This window comes from Pseudorasbora parva, chromosome 8 (genome assembly GCF_024679245.1).
Source record: "Pseudorasbora parva isolate DD20220531a chromosome 8, ASM2467924v1, whole genome shotgun sequence".
Lineage (NCBI taxonomy): Eukaryota > Metazoa > Chordata > Actinopteri > Cypriniformes > Gobionidae > Pseudorasbora > Pseudorasbora parva.
The window spans coordinates 21215423-21236145 of NC_090179.1; the positions used below are offsets into that span (position 1 = coordinate 21215423).

Consider the following 20723-nt stretch of genomic DNA (forward strand, 5'->3'; position numbering starts at 1 on the left):
ATAATTATTATATAAAAATTAACTAATGGCCAAGACCGCAGAGCGCAGACCTGTCTCTCACTTGCCCTCACTGCGGATAACGGTTTAAATGAACAAACTTTGAGTGCTGATCAAGAGTTTTGTGCAAGCAATTTAAGGTCGCGAGACTCGCGACTCTTGTCCCAAATATAGCAGGCTTCATTCAGTGATTGAAACAAATAACGTTATTATTAATATTAATTGAAGTTTTACAGCATATTGAACACATAAGGTCGAGCTATGGTTAACAAACTTCCTTGACATGAAACAGTAAATAATCACACCAGTGAAAGCAGTGCATTTATCCTTTATTCATGCAATATCTCTTCAGTCAGTACAGTAGCCTACATTTTAGTAATGTTTCTATTTAACGTTAAATAAAATGAGACATGGTATGCTAACTGTATCTTACATAGCTTACATATAACTTTATCTCACGGCTCAACAATTTTACCTCCTACCCACCAAAATCCAACATACTTCCATACATGGCTTTAGATTATGGAGTTAAAATCTCTTTCTCTGCTGCGGTCGAGTTGGGCTCTGCACTTTTTGCCATCTGCCCTGCAAAACGCGTCCACTTTCAACAGTGACAGTGCGACTCCTGTGACCTGTCCCTGAACCCTCAGCCGCGCGCTCACTCGCAAAGCAGACAGCCACACCTCTACTATTGCGGCGGGGGATTTTTTTCCCGTTTTTTTAAAATTTATTGAATATTAATTTTCACCTCCAAAATTCGTTTTTTAAAAACTATTCGAATATATATTCGAATTTAGAATATTCGTTGACAGCCCTAATGCAAAGCATGCACGGCAATGTTCATTGGCCCGTTTTCTATATCTCGAAGCTGATAGGGGCTCCCAGAAGTGATCCCAATTCGTCGGTCCTTCCGACGTACGTCTCCGTTCCCTCCTTCAGGGAACGAGGGTTACCATACGTAACCGAGACACTTTGTGAATGCAAAACTGGTGTGTCTAATCTGCAACAAAGTTGTCACTGTTTGTTAAGAATATAATATCAGACAGCACCACGAGACGAAGCATGGCACATTTTTTGCTGGTTGTCTTGTCAATATTTTTTGATAAAAAGGAAGGTGAATTTGAGTCATTATTGTTCACGTGTGTGTTGTGCTGAGGCCTTGCGATATAAGCAAACGTTTCAGTGGTTCACTGTACATTTTATCGGCATACCACACATTTCATGAGGGCTCTTTTAGAGGCGTGTGACATGTCTAGCGATCCATTCCACAGACTCTTGAAGGTCTTTCAGAACTTTTCAAATTGAAAGCTCTCAATTTATCCCAAAATAAAACATTGCTGCTAAAACGTTATCATTTTTTTTTTTTTTTTTTTTGAAGGCAAAATTTATTGTAAGTAAATGTTAATATACCTAGTTTCACACTGCCCGCTCCGAGCGGAGTTCGAGCTCGGGTCTTTCTGCACGGGAGTCTGACACGCTAACGAACAGGCTAAACGCTGCATATTTATTGTATTATTATATTATGTATTATTATTAGTATTAATAATTGTATTATTATTATATTATGGCCATAGACGAGTGTCTCTTGAAATGACGGGAGTTTATCTGCACAGTTCTCATTGGCTCGCCTCGGTTACATTGACAGATAAGTTTCAGAACCAGCCGCTATCAAAACAATCTGCCAGATTCGGCAGATGCGGGCCAGATATTATCGTATTATCGTGGCAACATGCTTGCCAGACGATCTCCTTCTTGTTACGACCCTGTCTAGGATGAGGCCACAGCAGCTATGTTGCTATAGTGCAACACAGCTGTTTTCAACATTGATAAGAATTTTTTCCTGTAAAGTCCCTGTTTTATGCTATGTTGAAGGTTCCTAATTTTGTTTTGAAGGTCTCCTACATAGGTTTACATGCATCCAAGGTCAAAAAACACTTTAGTTTCTTCTTTTCTTCGCAAACAGTTTCTTTTTTCAGTTTAAAAAAAATTATGACTTCTGTATTTGAGGGCAGGTCAAAATAGGCATGTTGTTCACCGTCATCCAGTGAAGATCATGGGACCGTGCTGACAACTCATTTCTGCTGTTCAGAATCGATTCTTTTAAGAGACAATTTTGTTTTGCTCTTTAACCGCTTAAGCTCTTTAGGTCTTTTTAGAGTTGTTTTGTCTGAGTGACATGCACAAAAGTAAAGTAAAAGTAAAGACTTAAAACTCCAAAACTAAAGTAAGGAGAGTCAAATTGTAGGGATGATTGTTAGCAGACTTTTTAAATTTTTAGAAAATATACATTTTATTAAATTTTGGACATTCTAATGCTGAGAAACTGCTGATAAAAGACTGCTTTTAAATTTCTTTTTTATAATTTCATAAATATTTCTTATTTGACATGCAATAACTCAGGAAGGAAAAAGGGAGCAATGCTGAGTTATTTACTAATAAAAAAACAACAAAAAATGCTGACCTTTTATATTCACAGACGATTGCATTAAAGGTAATATTTGAAAAAGCATAATAATGAATAGTCAAATGTAAAATAAGTCTTCACTGTATAAATTAAATGTATTCTCATATTCATCTTTCTTTAAGCTACAAAGTCATTTTCTCTTTCCTTTTGTTGTTTGATCAACACTGGCTGCTGTGCTGTCCCTTTAAGATGTATACACAGGGGCTTGTAACGTGCTCGTCTCTTCTCGTAATTCCTCTCGCATGCTGCGAGCTGCGACCATACAAGCATCCACGATGTTCACACGATTTTTCCAGAGAGAAAAAAAAAACGTCTGCGAGCTGTACGACAGCAAAAATTGCATCGTGTACGCCTGCCTTTAGGCTCAAAAGAAAGAGAGAGGTCTAAATTCAGCGTTCACATGCTGTCTCCTCATCTCTGTGATACTTTCACTCTGATGGTTACATTTCCAATGAATCCACGAATCACATGCATTATAAACCAGTGAACTACAACCCCTATACTTGACATCACACATCCTGCAAGTGACTATCGCAGATATTGATGCTAAAACAATGCATTACTCTAGTGAGCATTAAACTTAAATAAAAAACAAAACCAAAAACTATTTAAAGGGGGGGTGAAACACTCAGTTTCAGTCAATCTCATGTCAATCTTGAGTACCTATAGAGTAGTATTGCATCCTTCATATCTCTGAAAAGTCTTTAGTTTTATTATATTTATAAAAGAAATATGGGCTGTACTGAGTCTTTCCGGAAAAAACCGAGCACCTGGAGGCGTATCGTGTGGGCGGAGCTAAAGAATGATGATCGCGAACAAAGCGGTGACTTCCTCAAGCGTGGAGAAACCCATGGCTATCTCAGCTAATACAGATAATGATCCAGAATCAGATTCGGAGGCTGAAATAAATTGAACAGGAGAAACGGCAACAGCAGGACATCCGTCTCTGTGATATGTACTGTATTTACTCTTTGCACGTCAGACTAGTGTACATAGAACAACACAATAGAGTCCGTTAGCGCATTTGAATGACGAAGCACGCGATCGTGTCGTTTACTGATGTTTACTCACGCGACGAGCCAACAGCACAGACATTTGAAACAGTTTTAACATTACTCACCGGCTGCTTCCAAAGCAGGACCGAACCTTTATCGCTGGGGCTCCGTCACGTCAAAAACACACTTCTTTGGTATGATTTGGTGAAGTCCTGTGACAGCAGTGACTGTGGAGATCCGCGATTTTTGAAGCTTCCCGTCATTTCTGCGTTCAAATCTGCATTCTCGGAATGCTGTGCTGAAGCGTTGAAGTCGCTCGACGTCACCCATAGGAATAAAGTGGAGCGCGGCGCCTGGATCGACTGGATCTGCACCTGAGAGAGTCTTTATGGGTGTGCATGTCCTCTCTCGCTCTAGTAACGCACGCGTGCACCCTACCAGGAGAAGAGCCCGTACGGCCCATACAAGGACCTTCCGATCTATTAACGTCAAGTCGAGCCATACTCGTAAAAAACTCACCGAAACTTGTGAGAAACCGGAAGGAGTATTTTTAACACAGAAATACTCCATCAAACGTCCAACATTAGTTTTTGAAACTTTGTCTATGTTTAGGATGGGAATCAAAGTCTTTAACAGTGTAAAAAGCTCAGTATGCATGAAACAGCATTTCACCCCCCCCTTTAAATCTTATGGACCCAAAACTTTTGACCAGTAGCATGTATTAGGGCTGTAACAAAATCAGATTTTTCTGGTTTTCGTGCCCAAAAGAATTCACGATAACGTCCTATCGCAATATCTATAGAAATATTGAAAAAAATCAGTCAAATAGGAATTGAGACGAAATATGCTAACGGCTGCCGATTGGCATTGCATTAAAATATATAGTATCCTTATGAAAATACAGAGATGGCTTGAACATAACTAAACCATATAGTCACAATAGTGTTTTAAATATCTTTAATCAATCAGTTAAAATGTCTCTGTGTTTTATTTAGCTGCAGCGATTGCTAGATGTCTATCCATATTAGGGATTTCCTGGAACTAATTACTCATGAGTCTCACTTGTGGACTTTCTGCACAAGGGCGCTAGCCTGACATCGTCATACTCAATTCTAGTCAGAATATGAGTCTAGTACTGCTCCATTAGAGCAACGGAGTCACGCATAACATTAGTTGTCAAATGACAACACAACTCAACTGCACCGTTTTGCCAAGTCTGCGGTTTTCCCGAGAGTTGTTTTCCATGTCTGTGGGTTGAAGCGACTTCAATTATGTGATGTATAGACCCGGGAATGCAAGTTTTAGCTGGCAATCTTGCCAAAATAACACACATTTTCCCCCCCAAACGCCATTTTTTCCGGAGAACCCATCTGAGAAGCTATTGTTTTGGGCTAGTAGTTGCCGGGTTCTGTTGTAAAAACTTGGCAACTCTGTCTGCACGCACGCTGGAATAAACAATCTTTACCAGTGTTGTACAAAAAAAGAGTAGTTACCAAAATGATCATTATTTCTGAGAGAAATAGTAAAGGTGAATGCATATACAAACAAGTTCTCCTTTTAGGATTGAATGAAACTAGAGACCGACCGATATAGATTTTTTGCATGTTTATGTGCCCGATAACTCATATATAACTAATATTTATTTATTGTTTTATTTCTGTTTTTGACAATTATAACAACAGCACTGAACTGAAACAACTGTTTTATTTAACTCTTTTTAAGTAGTCATTGTTTTTCAGTTTCACTCCCTCCATGCATACAAAACAAAACACACATAAATAAATAGTCTGAAAGAGTGCAAAAATAAATAATTTGCACTGACATTAAGGTGTCTTGGTTAAATAATATCTTTGATAAGGTCAATAAAAATGTAATGAATATAGCATGTAAAAACTATTCAAACTAATTAGAAAAGCATAAAACATTCTAAACCACCTGAACAAAAATAAAATAACATTTCAGCTTTTGCATGTTTTTATTTATAACAACAGCATATTAACAACAGGCAAAAGACATTTACAAAGTATAATGTTTTTAAATGGAGAGCATAAATAAGCAACAGACAAAGACAAATGCAACAATTTGAACAGGTTTTCTTATCCAAAAATCATTTTTATACATATATTTATACTCTTCCTTTCTTCTAGACCAATGGCTCTGTGAATGTACAGATAGATTTGGACCAGTCATTGCAAAGTGAGCCCAGACTGCGGCTGCTACTGGCTGAGAACTTGCTGAGAGACACCAATGCTGTGATCCAAAGACTGGAGGTAAGCGATTCTGTAGAGAATGATCTTGCTTGGCTAATTGCATACCCTGTTATCTGGATGAATGAATGTGCATGCACATACACATTTCTTAATTATTCTTTGATTATTCCTTAATCTCTGTCTTTATTAATAGGGGCAGCCCACAGATGCCTCATCTTCTCAGGAGGACTCTGCACCTCCACCCACCTCCTCCAGTTCCACTCCATCTCCTTCTGCACAACCCATGGATACTTCTCCTCCTCCGTCCAGTACCCCGCCTTCCTCCTCCTCATCCACCCAGACTGAGGGTGCTCCAGCTCCTCCAGCAGGCCTGAGGTAGGACCAGTGTTCCCATAATCATAATTTAATTATTTTGCTTAATATAATTTAATCTTTATTGATAAATTGTTAATTTATTCTTTTCCATTTTACAGTATAAACACTTAAGATTAGGGCTGCACAATTAATTGAATTCCTAATCGCAATTACGTTTATGGATGCTACGATTATTAAATTTTTCAAAGCTGCCATTACACCATGTGATACTCATTAAGATGGACATGTTGACATACTTTTTGTGTGAGTTTGGCCATTCAAGCACAAGACTTGAAAGATAATTCAATATTTGCGCGCTGTCGGATGAGTGCAAAGAGAGATCTTCTCACGGTACGCGCGATTTCTCATACGCGTCTTCTGGCGAATATAGCCGGGTGATAATGATGGCGAAAATGACTGGTCATACAGCGGCACTCGCATGCATTGAACAGTTTACAAAGAGAGATCGTTTTGCCTGTTTTTCTGTTATGGTGTATCACTGAGGAGCCAGCATGTGTAGGCTAGCTATCGACAGAAACATAAAGCATTATTTTCAACAAATATTAAAGATGCGTAAAAAGCTTTTTATTTGTTGTAATAATATTACACTTTACAACAAATCAATAGCATAATCTCAGAAAAAATTATTTCTAATGTCAGGCGCAGTTGAAGTAGTTGATTGTTTGCTTACATGGGTAAGTTTGGGGACAGTGTCATTATGCCAACATTATCTTAATAACTTCTTACGAAATAAAAAGTTTATCCCTCAGAAAAATGTACTTTCCTCTCTTGTCAACATGCTTGGTGCATGTGAGCGCGGCGCGCGCTCTTCAGTGGTGAAGCAGGCACGCGCTGTGTACGTCATATAAGGACGCACACTCAAAAGTAATCTGGTCAGGTCGTGTACATGGTGAAATGTTTCGTTTGATCGATTCATGAAAAGGTTTATCGCACCCATCTCATAACGATTACAATTTCATTCAGTTTGGGCATTTTTATTACGATTGAGGTGTTTATATGGAGCATTTTCATTCAGATTGGACTTTTAAACCGATTACAGTGCTCCATGTAAACGCACCCAACTGTAAAAAAATTGCGCTACATGGCACTTTAAAAACCGGATAGTTTATTTATAGTTCGATTACGGATATTTCACGTTATGTTCGAATGCATATTCGAATACCGAATAAAAAGTGACAGCCCTAGTCCTGATAATAATACAATAATAATAATATATATATTTTTCCAAGTAAAAAAACTTTGTCTTAAATTATCAATAAGTTCATCGATAAGTTAAGTATTGTGATTTATATAGAATCGTGACAAATGTATCGTTACACCACTAGTATAAAGCTATTCAAAACATAATTCAATGTAAATTGTAAAAACTGGATTTAATAATCGCAGTTACAATTTCAAGGGAATAATCGACAATTATGATTTTTGTCATAATCGTGCAGCCCTAGTGTGTGTAATTTAAAGGATTAGTTCACCCAAAAAATGAAATTTATGTAATTAATGACTCACCCTAATGTTGTTCAACACCTGTAAGACCTCCGCTCATCTTCAGAACACAGTTTACGATATTTTATGTTTATTCTGACAACGTATCTAAGTGTATGCACACTATACTGTCCATGTCCAGAAAGGGAATAAAAACATCATCAGAGTAGTCCATATGTGACACCGGTTGGTTAGTTAGAATCTCTAGAAGCATTGAAAATACATTTTAGTCCAAAAATAGCTAAAACTACGACTTTATTCAGCATTGTCTTCTTTCACTTTTGTTTTCAAACCTCAAATAAAGATTCAAACGGTCATGAATCAGCGTGTTGATTCATGATTCGGATTGCCAATGTTACGTGATTTCAGCAGTTTGGCAGTTTCACACACGATCCAAATCATTAATCAATCCGCTGATTCATAACCGTTCGAATCTTTATTTGAGGATTGAACACAAACAAGTAAGAGAAGACAATGCTGAATAAAGTCGTAGTTTTATTTATTTTTGGACCAAAATGTATTTTCAATGCTTCAAGAGATTCTGACCAACTAACTGATGTCACATATTGACTACTTTGATGATGTTTTTATTCACTTTCTGGACATGGACAGTATAGTGTGCATACACTTAGATACGCTGTCGGACTAAATATAAAATATCTTAAACTGTTCTGAAGATGAACGAAGGAAGATGAACGGGTGTGGAACGACATTAGGGTGAGTCATTAATGACACAAATTTCATTTTTGGGTGAACTAACCCTTTAAGCTTGATCATGCAGCTGAATTAGCCTGGATGCCAGCAGAACTTAGCCCCGCCCACATCATTTTTAGGTCGGGAAGTTCGGTCTGGACTCGATCCGTAGAGGAGTTATTATGCCCGAACAGAAACTGTTCGGACCAATCACACTGTCAGGGCGATGATTGACAGATTATCACCAGAAACGTAATCAGCCGCGTCATCAAAGAGCGCTTGGGTTGAAGAACTGAGATTTGTAGATTCCGCCATCGCGTCTGTTATAGAAGATATCGACAGCGCATTCATTTTAAAAGAGGAACAGAGGACCACGATCAAGGCATTAGTCGATGGTAAAAGGTTTTGCCGTAGAGGTCTTCACGGAGCACCCGAGACCCGTGGACCCGGGACGCGTACAGGTTCGGGTCTATATTTTAAATGGTCGGCTGGGTCCGTTTTCGAGTCCCAATCTATTACTTCGAGTCCCGGGTCTGTTTAACGTTGTGTCTAATACCCGAGTCGATCGGACTCGGAGAACTCCTGGCCGTGATCTGAGTCAGCATGGCTTGTGTGTTTTGTGTAACTTGCAAATTGTAAAATTAGGATAAGAAAAGTGTGAGCTGGGAAAATAAGAAAAATCTGTTTAGAAAAATAAGACACAAGCTCTCTCTCTCTCTTTTACTCGCGCTCTCTCAGCTGTTTAGAAAGCGGGCAGATTTATTGCAAGCGCACAGTAATATTGTACTCAACAATATATTTAAAATTAGCAACAAAATCTGAACTATCACAAATGTTTTCTGTGATGCTAAAATTCTGTAAAAAAGCTAATATTTCAGGTTGCTCCAACTAAGGCTCGAGTGCAGTCTCAAGCGCGTGTCATATTTCTATGGCAACCCGAGCTTCTGCAGGGACTGTAATGACTTTAAAAATTAACTGTTATATGAATGAACCGTCTTGTTTAATCTTAAAGTTTTGGTGGTCAGACTCGGCTCACAAAGATGATAGCAAATAAATAATGCTGACGTCAGCGGCCATATCACCCAGCGAGCTATTATTAGTCCAAAAGGGCAAGTTATTATGCGAGTTAACTCTGAGTCGAAATGCAAATATGCAAAGGCATGAATCCATCACCGTGACATAAAATGGACTTTTACAGCTGAAATGATAAGAGAATGAAGCATGCTTGGAACAACAAGAGAGGAATATTATACTTCACGATCAGGTACAAAGAAGGGAGACAACGGCCATCATATAGTAGGCTGAGACAAAAAGTTATATTTTTTCGCAGCTTGTTTATTGATTTTTTTAAAAGAGCAGTTTCTTGTGGAATATGAGACAATTGGGTCCGTGTCTTCCCGCCGGGTTCGGTTCTAGCTTTCAAATAATAGTTTACATTTTGTGTACACACTAATCTTCTACTCTGCATTTGAGTTCTGTTGACAGCTATGTGTTGCTCAACATACGATGTCACTTACTCCATTGCTCTGATTGGTTGTAGTTCTATCCAATTGAGGTCTTTCCTGTGTCGGTTGAAATATGCCCCATAATCAAAGCCCAATGGAGCAGTATCAGACTCATATTCTGACTAGAGTATGACCATGTTAGGCTAGAGCTGAATGTGTTTGTAAATGGAACTACAAACTTTTTTTTGAATTTGTTTAGATTGTGTAGCCCGTTTCGTTTTTTTGAGCGCCGTTGCGAGCAGTAGGCTAGCCTATCAGCCTGCCTCAGCTCGTCAAAAATGCATTTGTGGTGGTATAATAACTAGCCTACTTTGTTTTTGATGTCAAAGTAGTTATATTTAGTTTAGTTTCTTTATTAAGTTCATTTAGAAAAATGTTTAGAGCAATTTTTTGTTTGTTAAATTAAAGTTTAATTTTTTTTATGTGACGACCCAGTGAGTTAACTGCATGTTTATTCAATTTAGTCTCTCAAACCAACTCTTGAATTGTCTTGCCTAATATAAACTTTAATTTAACAAACAAAAAATTGCTCTGAACATTTTTCTAAATTAGGTTAATAAAGAAACAAAACAATATATAACTACTTTGACATTAAAAACAAAACTGAACTATTTTAATGGCTGCAACAATGTAAAATAAAAAAAAACACGGGCTCCAGCCGGACTCGGGCTGAGAATTTTGATAAGCTGTCGGTTTTTACTAAGGAAAATGACTAAAATAGTAACTCATAGTGACTTGGATAAGTAACTTTAATCTGATACTCTAATACTGGTTTGGAAATAGTAACGCGTTAGATTACTCGTTACTGGAAAAAAGTAGTCAGATTAGAGTAACGCGTTACTGGCATCACTGCTTATAACCCAGTTATATACAAGAAAACTTAAAGTAACAATGAAATGTACAATTCCATTTTTTTTAATCTTTTCTTTCCTCAAACTATGACTAAAAGTTCCCCATTTATATTACCAGTGCATTGCCACATGAAAGATTGATTTTGTGTCTTACTGAAGAATGACTAACAAATTGGGGGAAAAATAGAAATGTGAGTTTCTCTCTGTTTCATAAACACCTGACAACAGTGTTGTTTCGACTCATTTTACCTTTTGATTTGGCTTAATTATGAAATTTGTAGGAAATGTACAGACACTTTAAAATCAACCGCCTACAACATGAGATAAAACAGAGGAAGTTCTTTAAAGCAGGAGAACAAGTTTCAGTAGTAAACGAGTAGGCATGGCTACCTATCCTACCTAGACATTTTTGACATTTGACATCAGGTTAACAATTGTGGGTTTGTCTCCTTGTTTAACCACACTGTATTAGGAAACTAACATCTTGCTGAGCTGTAAACAGTTCTGTTTCTATTATAATTATATAGATTGTTGAATATATTATATTGTTGAAAAGTTTGCGGTTGGTAAGATTTTTTCAATGTTTTTGAAAGAATTCTCTTGTGCTCACCATTTATTCGATCAGAAATACAGTAATATTGTGAAATATTACTATTTATAAATATATTTTAAAATGTTATTTATTCCTGTGATGGCAAAGCTGAATTTTCAACATCATTACATTTCAAAGCTAGTGAACTTAAATTCCCTGCTGGTGGGATGACCTGCCTAACTCAACTCGAGCAATTTTCAAGAAACTGCTAAAGAAGCATCTTTTTTGTCAACACATGACCCATTAATAATAATACTTTCTATTCTGTCTTTCTGTTTTCTTTGTCTATTTTTTTCTATAAATAAAAAAAACTTGCTACATGTACTGTGCTAGTCTAACTGGAACTTTTGTTGGTTTAACTGCTTCTATTGTTCTCCTCATTTGCAATTCACCTTGGATAAAAGCCTCTGCTAAATTATTAAATGTAACTGTATGTATGAAATGTAGCTTACCATTAAATAACTCTAATATACTTAAATAAGTTTTTTCCCCAATTGAGCTGTAAATAGTCCCTTTTTAAATTTCTGTAAATTTTTATGGCCATATATCAATTTTGATTTATTACTTGGTTCCTAAATATGTCCGATTTTCTCCCTAGGTCAAATTAGCGATTTTGTTCTATTGAGACATTGACTCTAAGGCACATGATCAGTATTGTTTTATCAAAAAACAGTGCAGTTCATATAATACAATACATACAATAGCACTTCACACAGATGAATCATTTTCTCAGTTTCATGCAGTTAATCACCGCAGACAATTAAAACCAACTGTGGGAGTTTAGCTATAATATCTTTGCTAAGCCACTGAAAAGCAAAGCTCCCACTACTTCTGTTACTTCTGTATCCTACTCACCAGTTTTAAAAGTCAAATAAACCACCATAATTACCACTAGTGACTTGCATTTTGAGTGTCAAACCAAATGTTGTTTAGTTTAAGCCATCTTGCTTAGTTGACTAAGCAGAGTCTGTTTTGTTTGATTTATTCACAATATACTTAATGCTCTACTGCACTTACACAGTAATGTATAAACAGAGTAGTAGCTTGTGAGAGCATGCGTGTTCGTTTAGTATCACAAGCTAATTAAATCCATTAGTGATGCCCTGACGATCAATGATCAATGTTTTAAAGCAAATTCCATTTAGAAACAATGATTTATGATGTTGTCTTCTCATCAGCCACCCAAGCCCAGCCGAGATGGTGGAGATGTTAACAGAGCTGAGGAGAGTGGAGGAGAGACTCCAGCCCTTCATTCAGAGAGCTCACCTCATTCTAGAGGCGGCCACAACTGCAGACTACAACAATAATGTAAGAAGGCCACTCCTCTTAAGTGTTGTCCTCTCTGTTGACCTTAGACAGAAATCATATGTTCTTGAAGTTGAATGCAAATAAAGATACATCATTCAGTCAACAGAATGGTAAAAAAATCTTGAAAATTAGGCTTGCTTGCAGTCTTATCAAAATTGAGTGATTTTTTTATTTAATTCTCATGCTGTTAGCTTAGATCTTGTACCAGTTTTTGTATTTTATGTGCGCATTTAATATGAGTTTCTACAGTTCATTTAATGGAGTTGTCTAAATAAGCAAAAACTTTGAAAGCAATATTTTTAGGTCAAATAATTCTGGATTTAAAAAAAATCTATCAGTACTTTCTTCAACATTGAAAATTAATAATGTTGCTTAAGCAGCAAATTAGCCTTTTAGAATGATTTCTGAAGGGTCATGTGATACTTTACCATCATAGGAATGTTTCATGCATTGTTTTTCTTATTTTAATATTTTTATATATACATATTTTTAATTGTAGTAATATTTCACAATATTAAAGTTTTTTTTATATATTTTAAATTACATAAATGTAGCCTTGGTGAGCATTAACTTTGGTTACACTTTTAATATATTTCTATTTTTAAGTGCTGAGTAATAACAATTAACTACGTATGCTTACAATTAGGGTTAGGTTTAGTGTTAGTTGCATGTAGTTATTTATACTTTATTACTGTAGTAACGACATGTTTAAACTTCTTACAAAAACTTTTGTATGATAAAGTATGTTTTAGAAAACATCTAAATGAGCAAAACTTCAACTTTAAATCAAAATGTGGCTGACTGGATATAGTATTTTTTTTCTCTTTGTATACATTTTATTTGAATGTAATTAAATAGTTTATTTTAATAATTTGATAGTAGGTTGATCAATTGACATTTGATCACGATATCAATGAATGGGTCAAAGATTTAAATCTTTCCCCCTTTTTTGATGAAAAACAGACCCAAGAGAGGGATGAGGACCAACGCATTCTCAACCTCGTGGGGGAGGCCCTCCGTCTCCTGGGAAACGCCCTGGTCGCCCTGAGCGACTTGCGGTGTAACCTCCTGAGCAACCCTCCTCGACACCTACATGTTATCCGCCCAATGTCCCACTACACCTCCTCTGTGCTGACTCCAGCAGGAGTGCATCACCTCCCCATGCAGGTAAACATGTGGTCTGTGAGACTCGTGCAGTGGGAAACATGCCGCATAACACTGAAAGCGAAAGTTTTGTAAAGCACTTTATAGTGAGTGCTGAGGTGCTTTTGGAAGACATACATTTTCCAAAGTTTCAGGAAATACTGAGAACACAGGGTCTATAATTGTTTTTAATTTGTTAAAGTAGACCTAATTAAACAACTAAGTTTATTTTTTTTTAATTAACATTTACCTTGCTTGCAGTTGAATCTTGGAACAACTGTGACCATGTCAGCAAATGGTAGACCAGCAGCTGATGGTCAACCTCAGTCAACTGGCCAATCAGATCAGCAAGGCCAGGGGCCAACCCCTTCCAGTCAGCCTGGTCCAGCCAATCAGCAGGGTGGACAACCAGGGCCTAGAGTCATCCGGATTAGTCATCAAACCATGGAGCCTGTAGTGATGATGCAGATGAACATTGATGGTGGGTTTCATTTTAATGTGTGTTGGATGGAGGGTGTAATTAAATTAATGGGGAACACTTTAGTATGGGGAACACATTTACTATTAACTATGCATTTTGCCTCAATAAACTCCTAATTTACTGCTTATTAATAGTTAGTAAGGTAGTTTTTGTAGCATTTAAGTTTAGGTGTTGGGTAGGATTTAGGGATGTAGAATAAGGTCATGCAGAATAAGCCATTAATATGTGCTTTATAAGTACTAATAAACAGCCAATATCCTAGTAATATGGATGCATATAAGCAACTAGTTAATAGACAATAACTGAACCTTACAATAGTGTTACCAATTAATGAAATCAATTTGAGTTGTTTAATATGTTGCAGACTCTGGAAACCCCCAACCGGCTAATGGACAACAGAATGCTCCTGGCACTGGACAGCCTGGTTAGTCCTTAGACTATCTGAAATTCATCCTCTGAGAGCTACTTAATCTATTAATAGTTTTGAATAGTCAGATTGCACATTGAGGGGCTGGTGAAAAATCATGCTTTCTGAAATTGTGCATATTTGCGACTTGATTTTGAAGAAGCACTAGGTAACTTTTCAACCTTCATAATATATTTTCAAGACTCTTGTGATGATACATCGACTTACAATAGGTTGAATGACACGTCTGCCATAGCCTGCTAGGGTCTGTATCGTTTTTAATCCTACTTTTAAACTTCGGGTTTCGGGTAGTAACCCGAGAACAAAAAGAACTACAAAATTCGACTGCTTTACGGCATATACGTCACTTCCACCAACACTTCCTTACATTCGGACGTGCGAGCCCAACTTTGTTCATCGGATAATATAGTCATGTCCAAAGCAGCACAGACAAATAAGAAAGAAAAGGTTTTGTTGGAGGAAAGCAATAAGAGGAAACAAAAAAGTGATGGGATTAAAGGCAGGACGACGATCAACATTGGACCAGCGTTTGCTCGTCGGCGTGAGCTGAAGGAGGCGTGCCCGACCGATGCTGTCATGCTTGTGGTGATTACTTACCACTCAAACATTGAACTGAAGTATCATATAGATTCTGTAAAATGGTAACCAATAGACTACTATAATGACGCTGGCTTGTAAACGTGAGCATCGTGATTATTTGGCGTTTGAAAAAAATAAAACCCATGAAATTATATTCATATGACATACTGAAACATATGCCACTGACTGTACCTGGGATGAAGACATTTCTCACGCGCCGCCAGAAGAACACCTGCATGTGAACTCCGCAGTGTTCAGGGTAACTGTTAGTGCTGCACCAACCCGTGGGAATGCTTTTATGAAGTTATTTGACCCTCCCCGCACCACTGTATATATTTTTACAACCCGGCCTGCACACGCAACAATTAAATAGACATACGGGGTCCGCGGGTTATGAGACGACCCGTGCATCACTAGTTCAGGGCTATCAGGGTTATCATGTCAACAAATGCATGCGCGATGGCATCCCATAGACCGTAAAAAAATATGGACGACTCGTCATCATCCGTTTCCGCTTGCCATATTTGAAGCTTTCAGGCGGCCTGCACGGCGCTGACATCTTGGGACCGAGTCTGCACAGTAGCGATTTCGGGACCGGAGTTGCGCAGTAGAGCGCAGGAAGTAGAGCAGGAAGTACAGCTGCGATGTCAAAAGCCCGCCCACACTCTCGCAGATATGGAATGTAGAATTTAAAGCTAAAGCTCTAATCTGCCCCCAAAAATCCCGAAAAAAGTCTGTTAGTGCCTCAGTGACAACTTCACTCAGAGAAGACGTCGATCTCAGCTGTCAATCATGACGTCACACCCCCTGTTTTTAAAGCATCAGATAACTAACTAAAACTAAACTTATTTTAAAAACGAACACTTGAAATGAAATCGTGATGATAAATGCCTTCAATGACATGAACTAACTTTGGGGAAAAAATATTTGAAGTGTAATTTTATTGTTTAGTTTGCCTTGCGTCCATTAGAAAACACGGGGGGGGCTATACTGGGACCGGTCACCGGGGAGCGATTGAGGCGCGAAAGATTCAGTATCTAAGAGGGAGCCTGCAGGTTTGTGGCATCCCCCATTGTAGGATGACAGTTTACGACAGTAGTTGAGGACAATATTTTTTCCCAAATGTAGGGGGACCCCGAGAGCAAAAGTTGCCAAGTGCTACTTTAATATATGGTTTCAATGAATTGTATAGCCCTTATATGTTTCAATTAGTATGTATATTGACCTTTTTACTCACCAGCCACTGTGGCTTGTGGTTTTCCAAAACTACTAGCCACTCAGCATTTTCACTGCCCACAATTTTGAAAATGAAACCATGGAGAAAACAGCCAAAATCAAAAATATTTTTAGCATTATCTCATAATTTGACAGCAGGAATATTTGACTAACCTGACAAACAAATCCATTTAAGTGTTACATGACTGTTTATGACTGTTTAAGTGCACTAATCAGCAAAACATAACAATTTAGTACTGAGAAGTGGCTTTATGTGAGCAAGTGAAATTGAGTGAGAAGACTAGGGTTTTTGTGTCAACTAGCTGTCGGATAGATCATGAGAGCGTAAGAGAGCACAGCTGGTATCGTGTATCTATTCTGTGTCAAATGAGTATTGGGAGCATAGATATTTAAGTATTGTTATGTATTCAAAAATCTGTTTTTGATGACACTTCGTTGCACATAGTTTATTATTTCAGATGCCTTTTTAAAAGACTATAATTTAAAAATGTATATAAAATTCAACCTACCAAAGTGGCTAGATGGAGTGACTGATTATATGCCACTGCTGAAATCTCAAGCCCAGTATATATGTATTAAAAACAAAATAAACTAATTATACAATTATAATTATATAAATGTGAAATAACTAAATTATTTTAAGTGACCTGCACCAACATGAGCATGTTTTTATATGATACACATATGTTTGCATGTTGCAGGTGCCCCCCCTACTGTTCAGATACCTGGTCTACCTCCAGAATTCATGCAAGCCATTATGCATCAAGTCACTCAGCAAGCCATGGCCATGGCAAACGCTGCCTCTACTGGCCAGCAGGGGCAACAGACCACCCCACCTACAGCAAACGTTGGCTCTGGCACCACTCCACCCCCCATGCCCCCTTACCCACCTCAGGCCAGAGTGGTATTCACCAGACCCTCATTTACTCACAGGATGGCCAGCCCCACTTTTACCACAAGGGGGGCCACTATCAACCTTAGAGCAGCTGTTCCACCGATGATGGGTCAACAGCCAGGACAGGTAAATTAAATTCCCATATGTCTAGAATATAGGAGTATAAATTCAGCAAATGGGCTGTTCAGGTAATTTGACAAGCTGTTTGGGAACAACTTGAAGTATAAGTTAAGGCCGGCACCGCAAGCAGAGAAGAGAGTGGTTTGTTACCCCGCAGGATGAGATTTTTTCCAATATGATAAGGCTTTGCAGTTTGCAGCTTAATAATAATGTTGGAAATTTGGCAGGCCTAATCCGCCCAATGATCTTGGTTTACATACATGTAGTTTAGAAATACGGTGTACTTTAAAGCCCTCACACATGGCAATACAATAAAATTAAAGACTTTTAAAAAATGTGGGCTGGAAAATTAGCAGGCTTTGACACCATATTGATTGTATTCACATGCCCTCCCATAGACAGTGGGAAGGTCTTCCATTGCGTTTCAAGCTCTCTAGCATAGCTAAGTAGTTTAATTTTGCTATAGTGACCCCCAGATATTTCAAACCGTCCGTTGCAAGGTTTTGTATGAAGCCTGTGTCAACATTGTTAGTTATGGGCATGAACTCCCTTTTTTGCCAATTTATAGAGTAACCATAGAACTTTCCAAAAGTCTCCAACAAATCTAATAGGGGTGGGATGGTCTATTCTGGATTGACAAGATAAAGAATAATATCATCGGCGTATAATTGACCTGAGTGAATGTATTTATTTAATCTGTTCACAAGGATCTTAGTGAAAATTAAGATCTGAATTCAGAAGGGCTATGGGGCAGTATGATGCTGGATCCGTTTCCTCTTTCCCTTTTTTAAGAATTAAAGAAATGTTGGCTTCGGGCATTGATTGTGTAAATTCTTGATTGTTAATAGATTGGTTTCTTGAGAATATTGAAAAAATTAAATTCCAAAGCCGTCAGGTCCGGGGGACTTACTGCTAGAGAAAGATGTCTTAAAAGTGTTTAATCTAATGTTATGTCTGCGTTAAGGGCATCTCGTTCTGTGTCATCTGATTTGGGGAGATGTAGTGATTAGAGGAAGTAAGAAATGGCTGTAGGGGCAACGGAAGACCGGGATTGATGCAAAGCTTCATGAAATTATTTGAAACGTTCATTGATGTCTCTGGGGTGCGTCACTAGGGTTCCAAGTTTGTTCCTAATTCTTCAAATTAAAATAAAAGCTTCAATTTTTTATAGGCATGTTTTCATAGTTTTTTTTTTACCGGGATTCATATATGATGTGTCCCCTTAATACCTCTGACTCCCACGACATTGAATCAGACACTACCCTGTAACGTTAAACATAAGATAATCATCTAACCATTCTTTGACACACTGGGAAAAATAAAAAATGAGAATCAAGGAGTTATGTAGGGTTCAATTGCAATCTATAATTAGGCTTTATTTCAGAAAGGTTAAGGGAAATGGTCACCGTAGAATGGTCTGAGATTATTCTATTATAATGTTTCATTGAAGTTGCAGTTTTGACTCAACTTTAAAGTCGACCAGGAAGATATCTATTCTATAGTACGAGTTATGAATCTGAGAGGAAAAAAGAATATTGCCTGTCAGTCGGATGCTTTTACCTCCAAATATCAACTCAATCAAATTAGTTAATTAATTTGTTCTGGGTGGTGTTGAAATTGGGCAGGTGACCCACAGAACGGAAAGGGGTCTAAAATAGGATCTAAAACCAGGTTAAAGTCACCGGCAATTATTAAATGCGTGTTTGAGATTGGGCAGGAGGTGAAGAACTTTACGGATAAAGGATGGGTAATCAAAATTTTGTCCATATTTCAATAGTGTAATATGTAGAGAAAAAATTAAACCAGAGACTATCGCATTTTGACAATTTGGAATTGTTTTGCGGAACAAAATGGCCACTCCTCTTACTCTGAAAGAGAACGTGGATTAAAACACCTGCGAAACCCAGTTATATCTTAGGAACCCTTGTTTATTATGTTTAATATTTGTTACAAAAGTATGATATCAGCAGAGATAAACTTCAAGTAAGAAAAGGCTTTGAATCTTTTAGCCCTGTTATTGATGCCTCGTACATTCTAACTGGCTAGGGTATCAAACCATCTTTACTATCCAGTAAAAACGGCTCCTCCTTCCCCATCGGCAGGTAAGATTAACGAAGCTAGTAGTTTCAAACATTGGCACAAAGACAGCACTATATTATAAATGTGTGCAGCAAAATTTCAATACTATAATAAAGTCAATAATTTCGGTTTTATCATTATATTGTGCATTATGATAAATTCTTATTGTAGGAGGACTGGCTTGGACTTGTTTAATGTGTGTTGGTTGTATAAGGATGTGTGTTTTTCCCCTCAGGCAGGACAGTTCCCTCCCGCCGCTCTAAATCAGATGATCGGTGGACTGGTCGGCCAGCTTCTGACAGGGGCTACTGTGCAGAATGGTATATTTACATTATACTTGTACTTCCAATAATACTTTCCCTGCTTTTTGTAAAGTCAATAACATAATGAACTCTGGGTGCTTTGTTTAATAACTAATATGTGAATAAGCTCAAATGAGGTCATCATCGTCTTGATTTTCTGCCTCTAGCTAGGGCATAATATATCTTGCTGTTCTTTATATCCATAGCCAGCCAAACTACCACGTCCTCCTCACAAACATTCACCTTCTCTACATCCGCTTCCACAAGCACTCCATCCACCACCACCACGACCGCCAGCAGTGGCGCTGGACCCACACAGTCTAGTAGTACCAGTACTAGCACTCCCCAGCCTGGATCTGCACCACCAACCCCTCAGGAAAATCCTTTAGGAGGAAACCTGGAGCAATTGTTGGGGTCTCTACTGGGAGGAGCTGTTGCAGCAGGTGGGCAGGGCCCTTCAATAACAGTCACCATGCCTGGGGTCCCTACCTTCATTCAGGGTGTCACAGACTTCATGCAGGTGAATAGCCTTCTTTGACTTTAGTTTCTATTTTTTCCCCATCTTTATAGTTCTTAGTCATTAAAACCCTAACCTTTTACAAAGAACCGTTAATGGAAACAAATACATGTCATAATTTACTAACAATTTTTTTTTCTTCAATGGAAAACTGCATTGTTGAAGGAAAAACACATTGCGATTATTTTGTTTTTCTGTGCTCCATATTGCAATGGGTAGAAAGGGAATGACTTGAATAGGTCTATTTGGGAATAATTAATAATTCTAGAATGATTGGGGTGATTTTATAGGGGAGTGCATCTCCATAGAATTTTTTTTTCTCTGAAGACTTATTTGTAAACGGTCCTTTTGGGGCTAAATGATTTGGGGAAAACTTGAAAGATCTGTGTATTATTCACACATCAGTATTGACTTTACAAGAACCAATGCAAAGACACTTTAAAAAATTAAGTTTACAGAAATCTCTTATCAT

At 37.8% G+C, this 20723-nt stretch overlaps 1 protein-coding gene across 2 annotated transcripts in view; it reads left to right on the top strand.

Annotated features, from left to right (window-relative positions):
* bag6 (BCL2 associated athanogene 6) overlaps positions 1-20723 on the top strand; it is a 41264-nt gene that overhangs the window by 5767 nt on the left and 14774 nt on the right. For both annotated transcript variants that reach the window (XM_067450359.1, XM_067450358.1), the window contains exons 6-14: positions 5604-5726; positions 5860-6041; positions 12343-12472; positions 13436-13639; positions 13877-14096; positions 14461-14520; positions 17040-17359; positions 19668-19752; positions 19941-20254. In XM_067450359.1, coding sequence (XP_067306460.1) covers positions 5604-5726; positions 5860-6041; positions 12343-12472; positions 13436-13639; positions 13877-14096; positions 14461-14520; positions 17040-17359; positions 19668-19752; positions 19941-20254 — 1638 coding nt within the window. The remainder of the gene's footprint in view (positions 1-5603; positions 5727-5859; positions 6042-12342; positions 12473-13435; positions 13640-13876; positions 14097-14460; positions 14521-17039; positions 17360-19667; positions 19753-19940; positions 20255-20723) is intronic.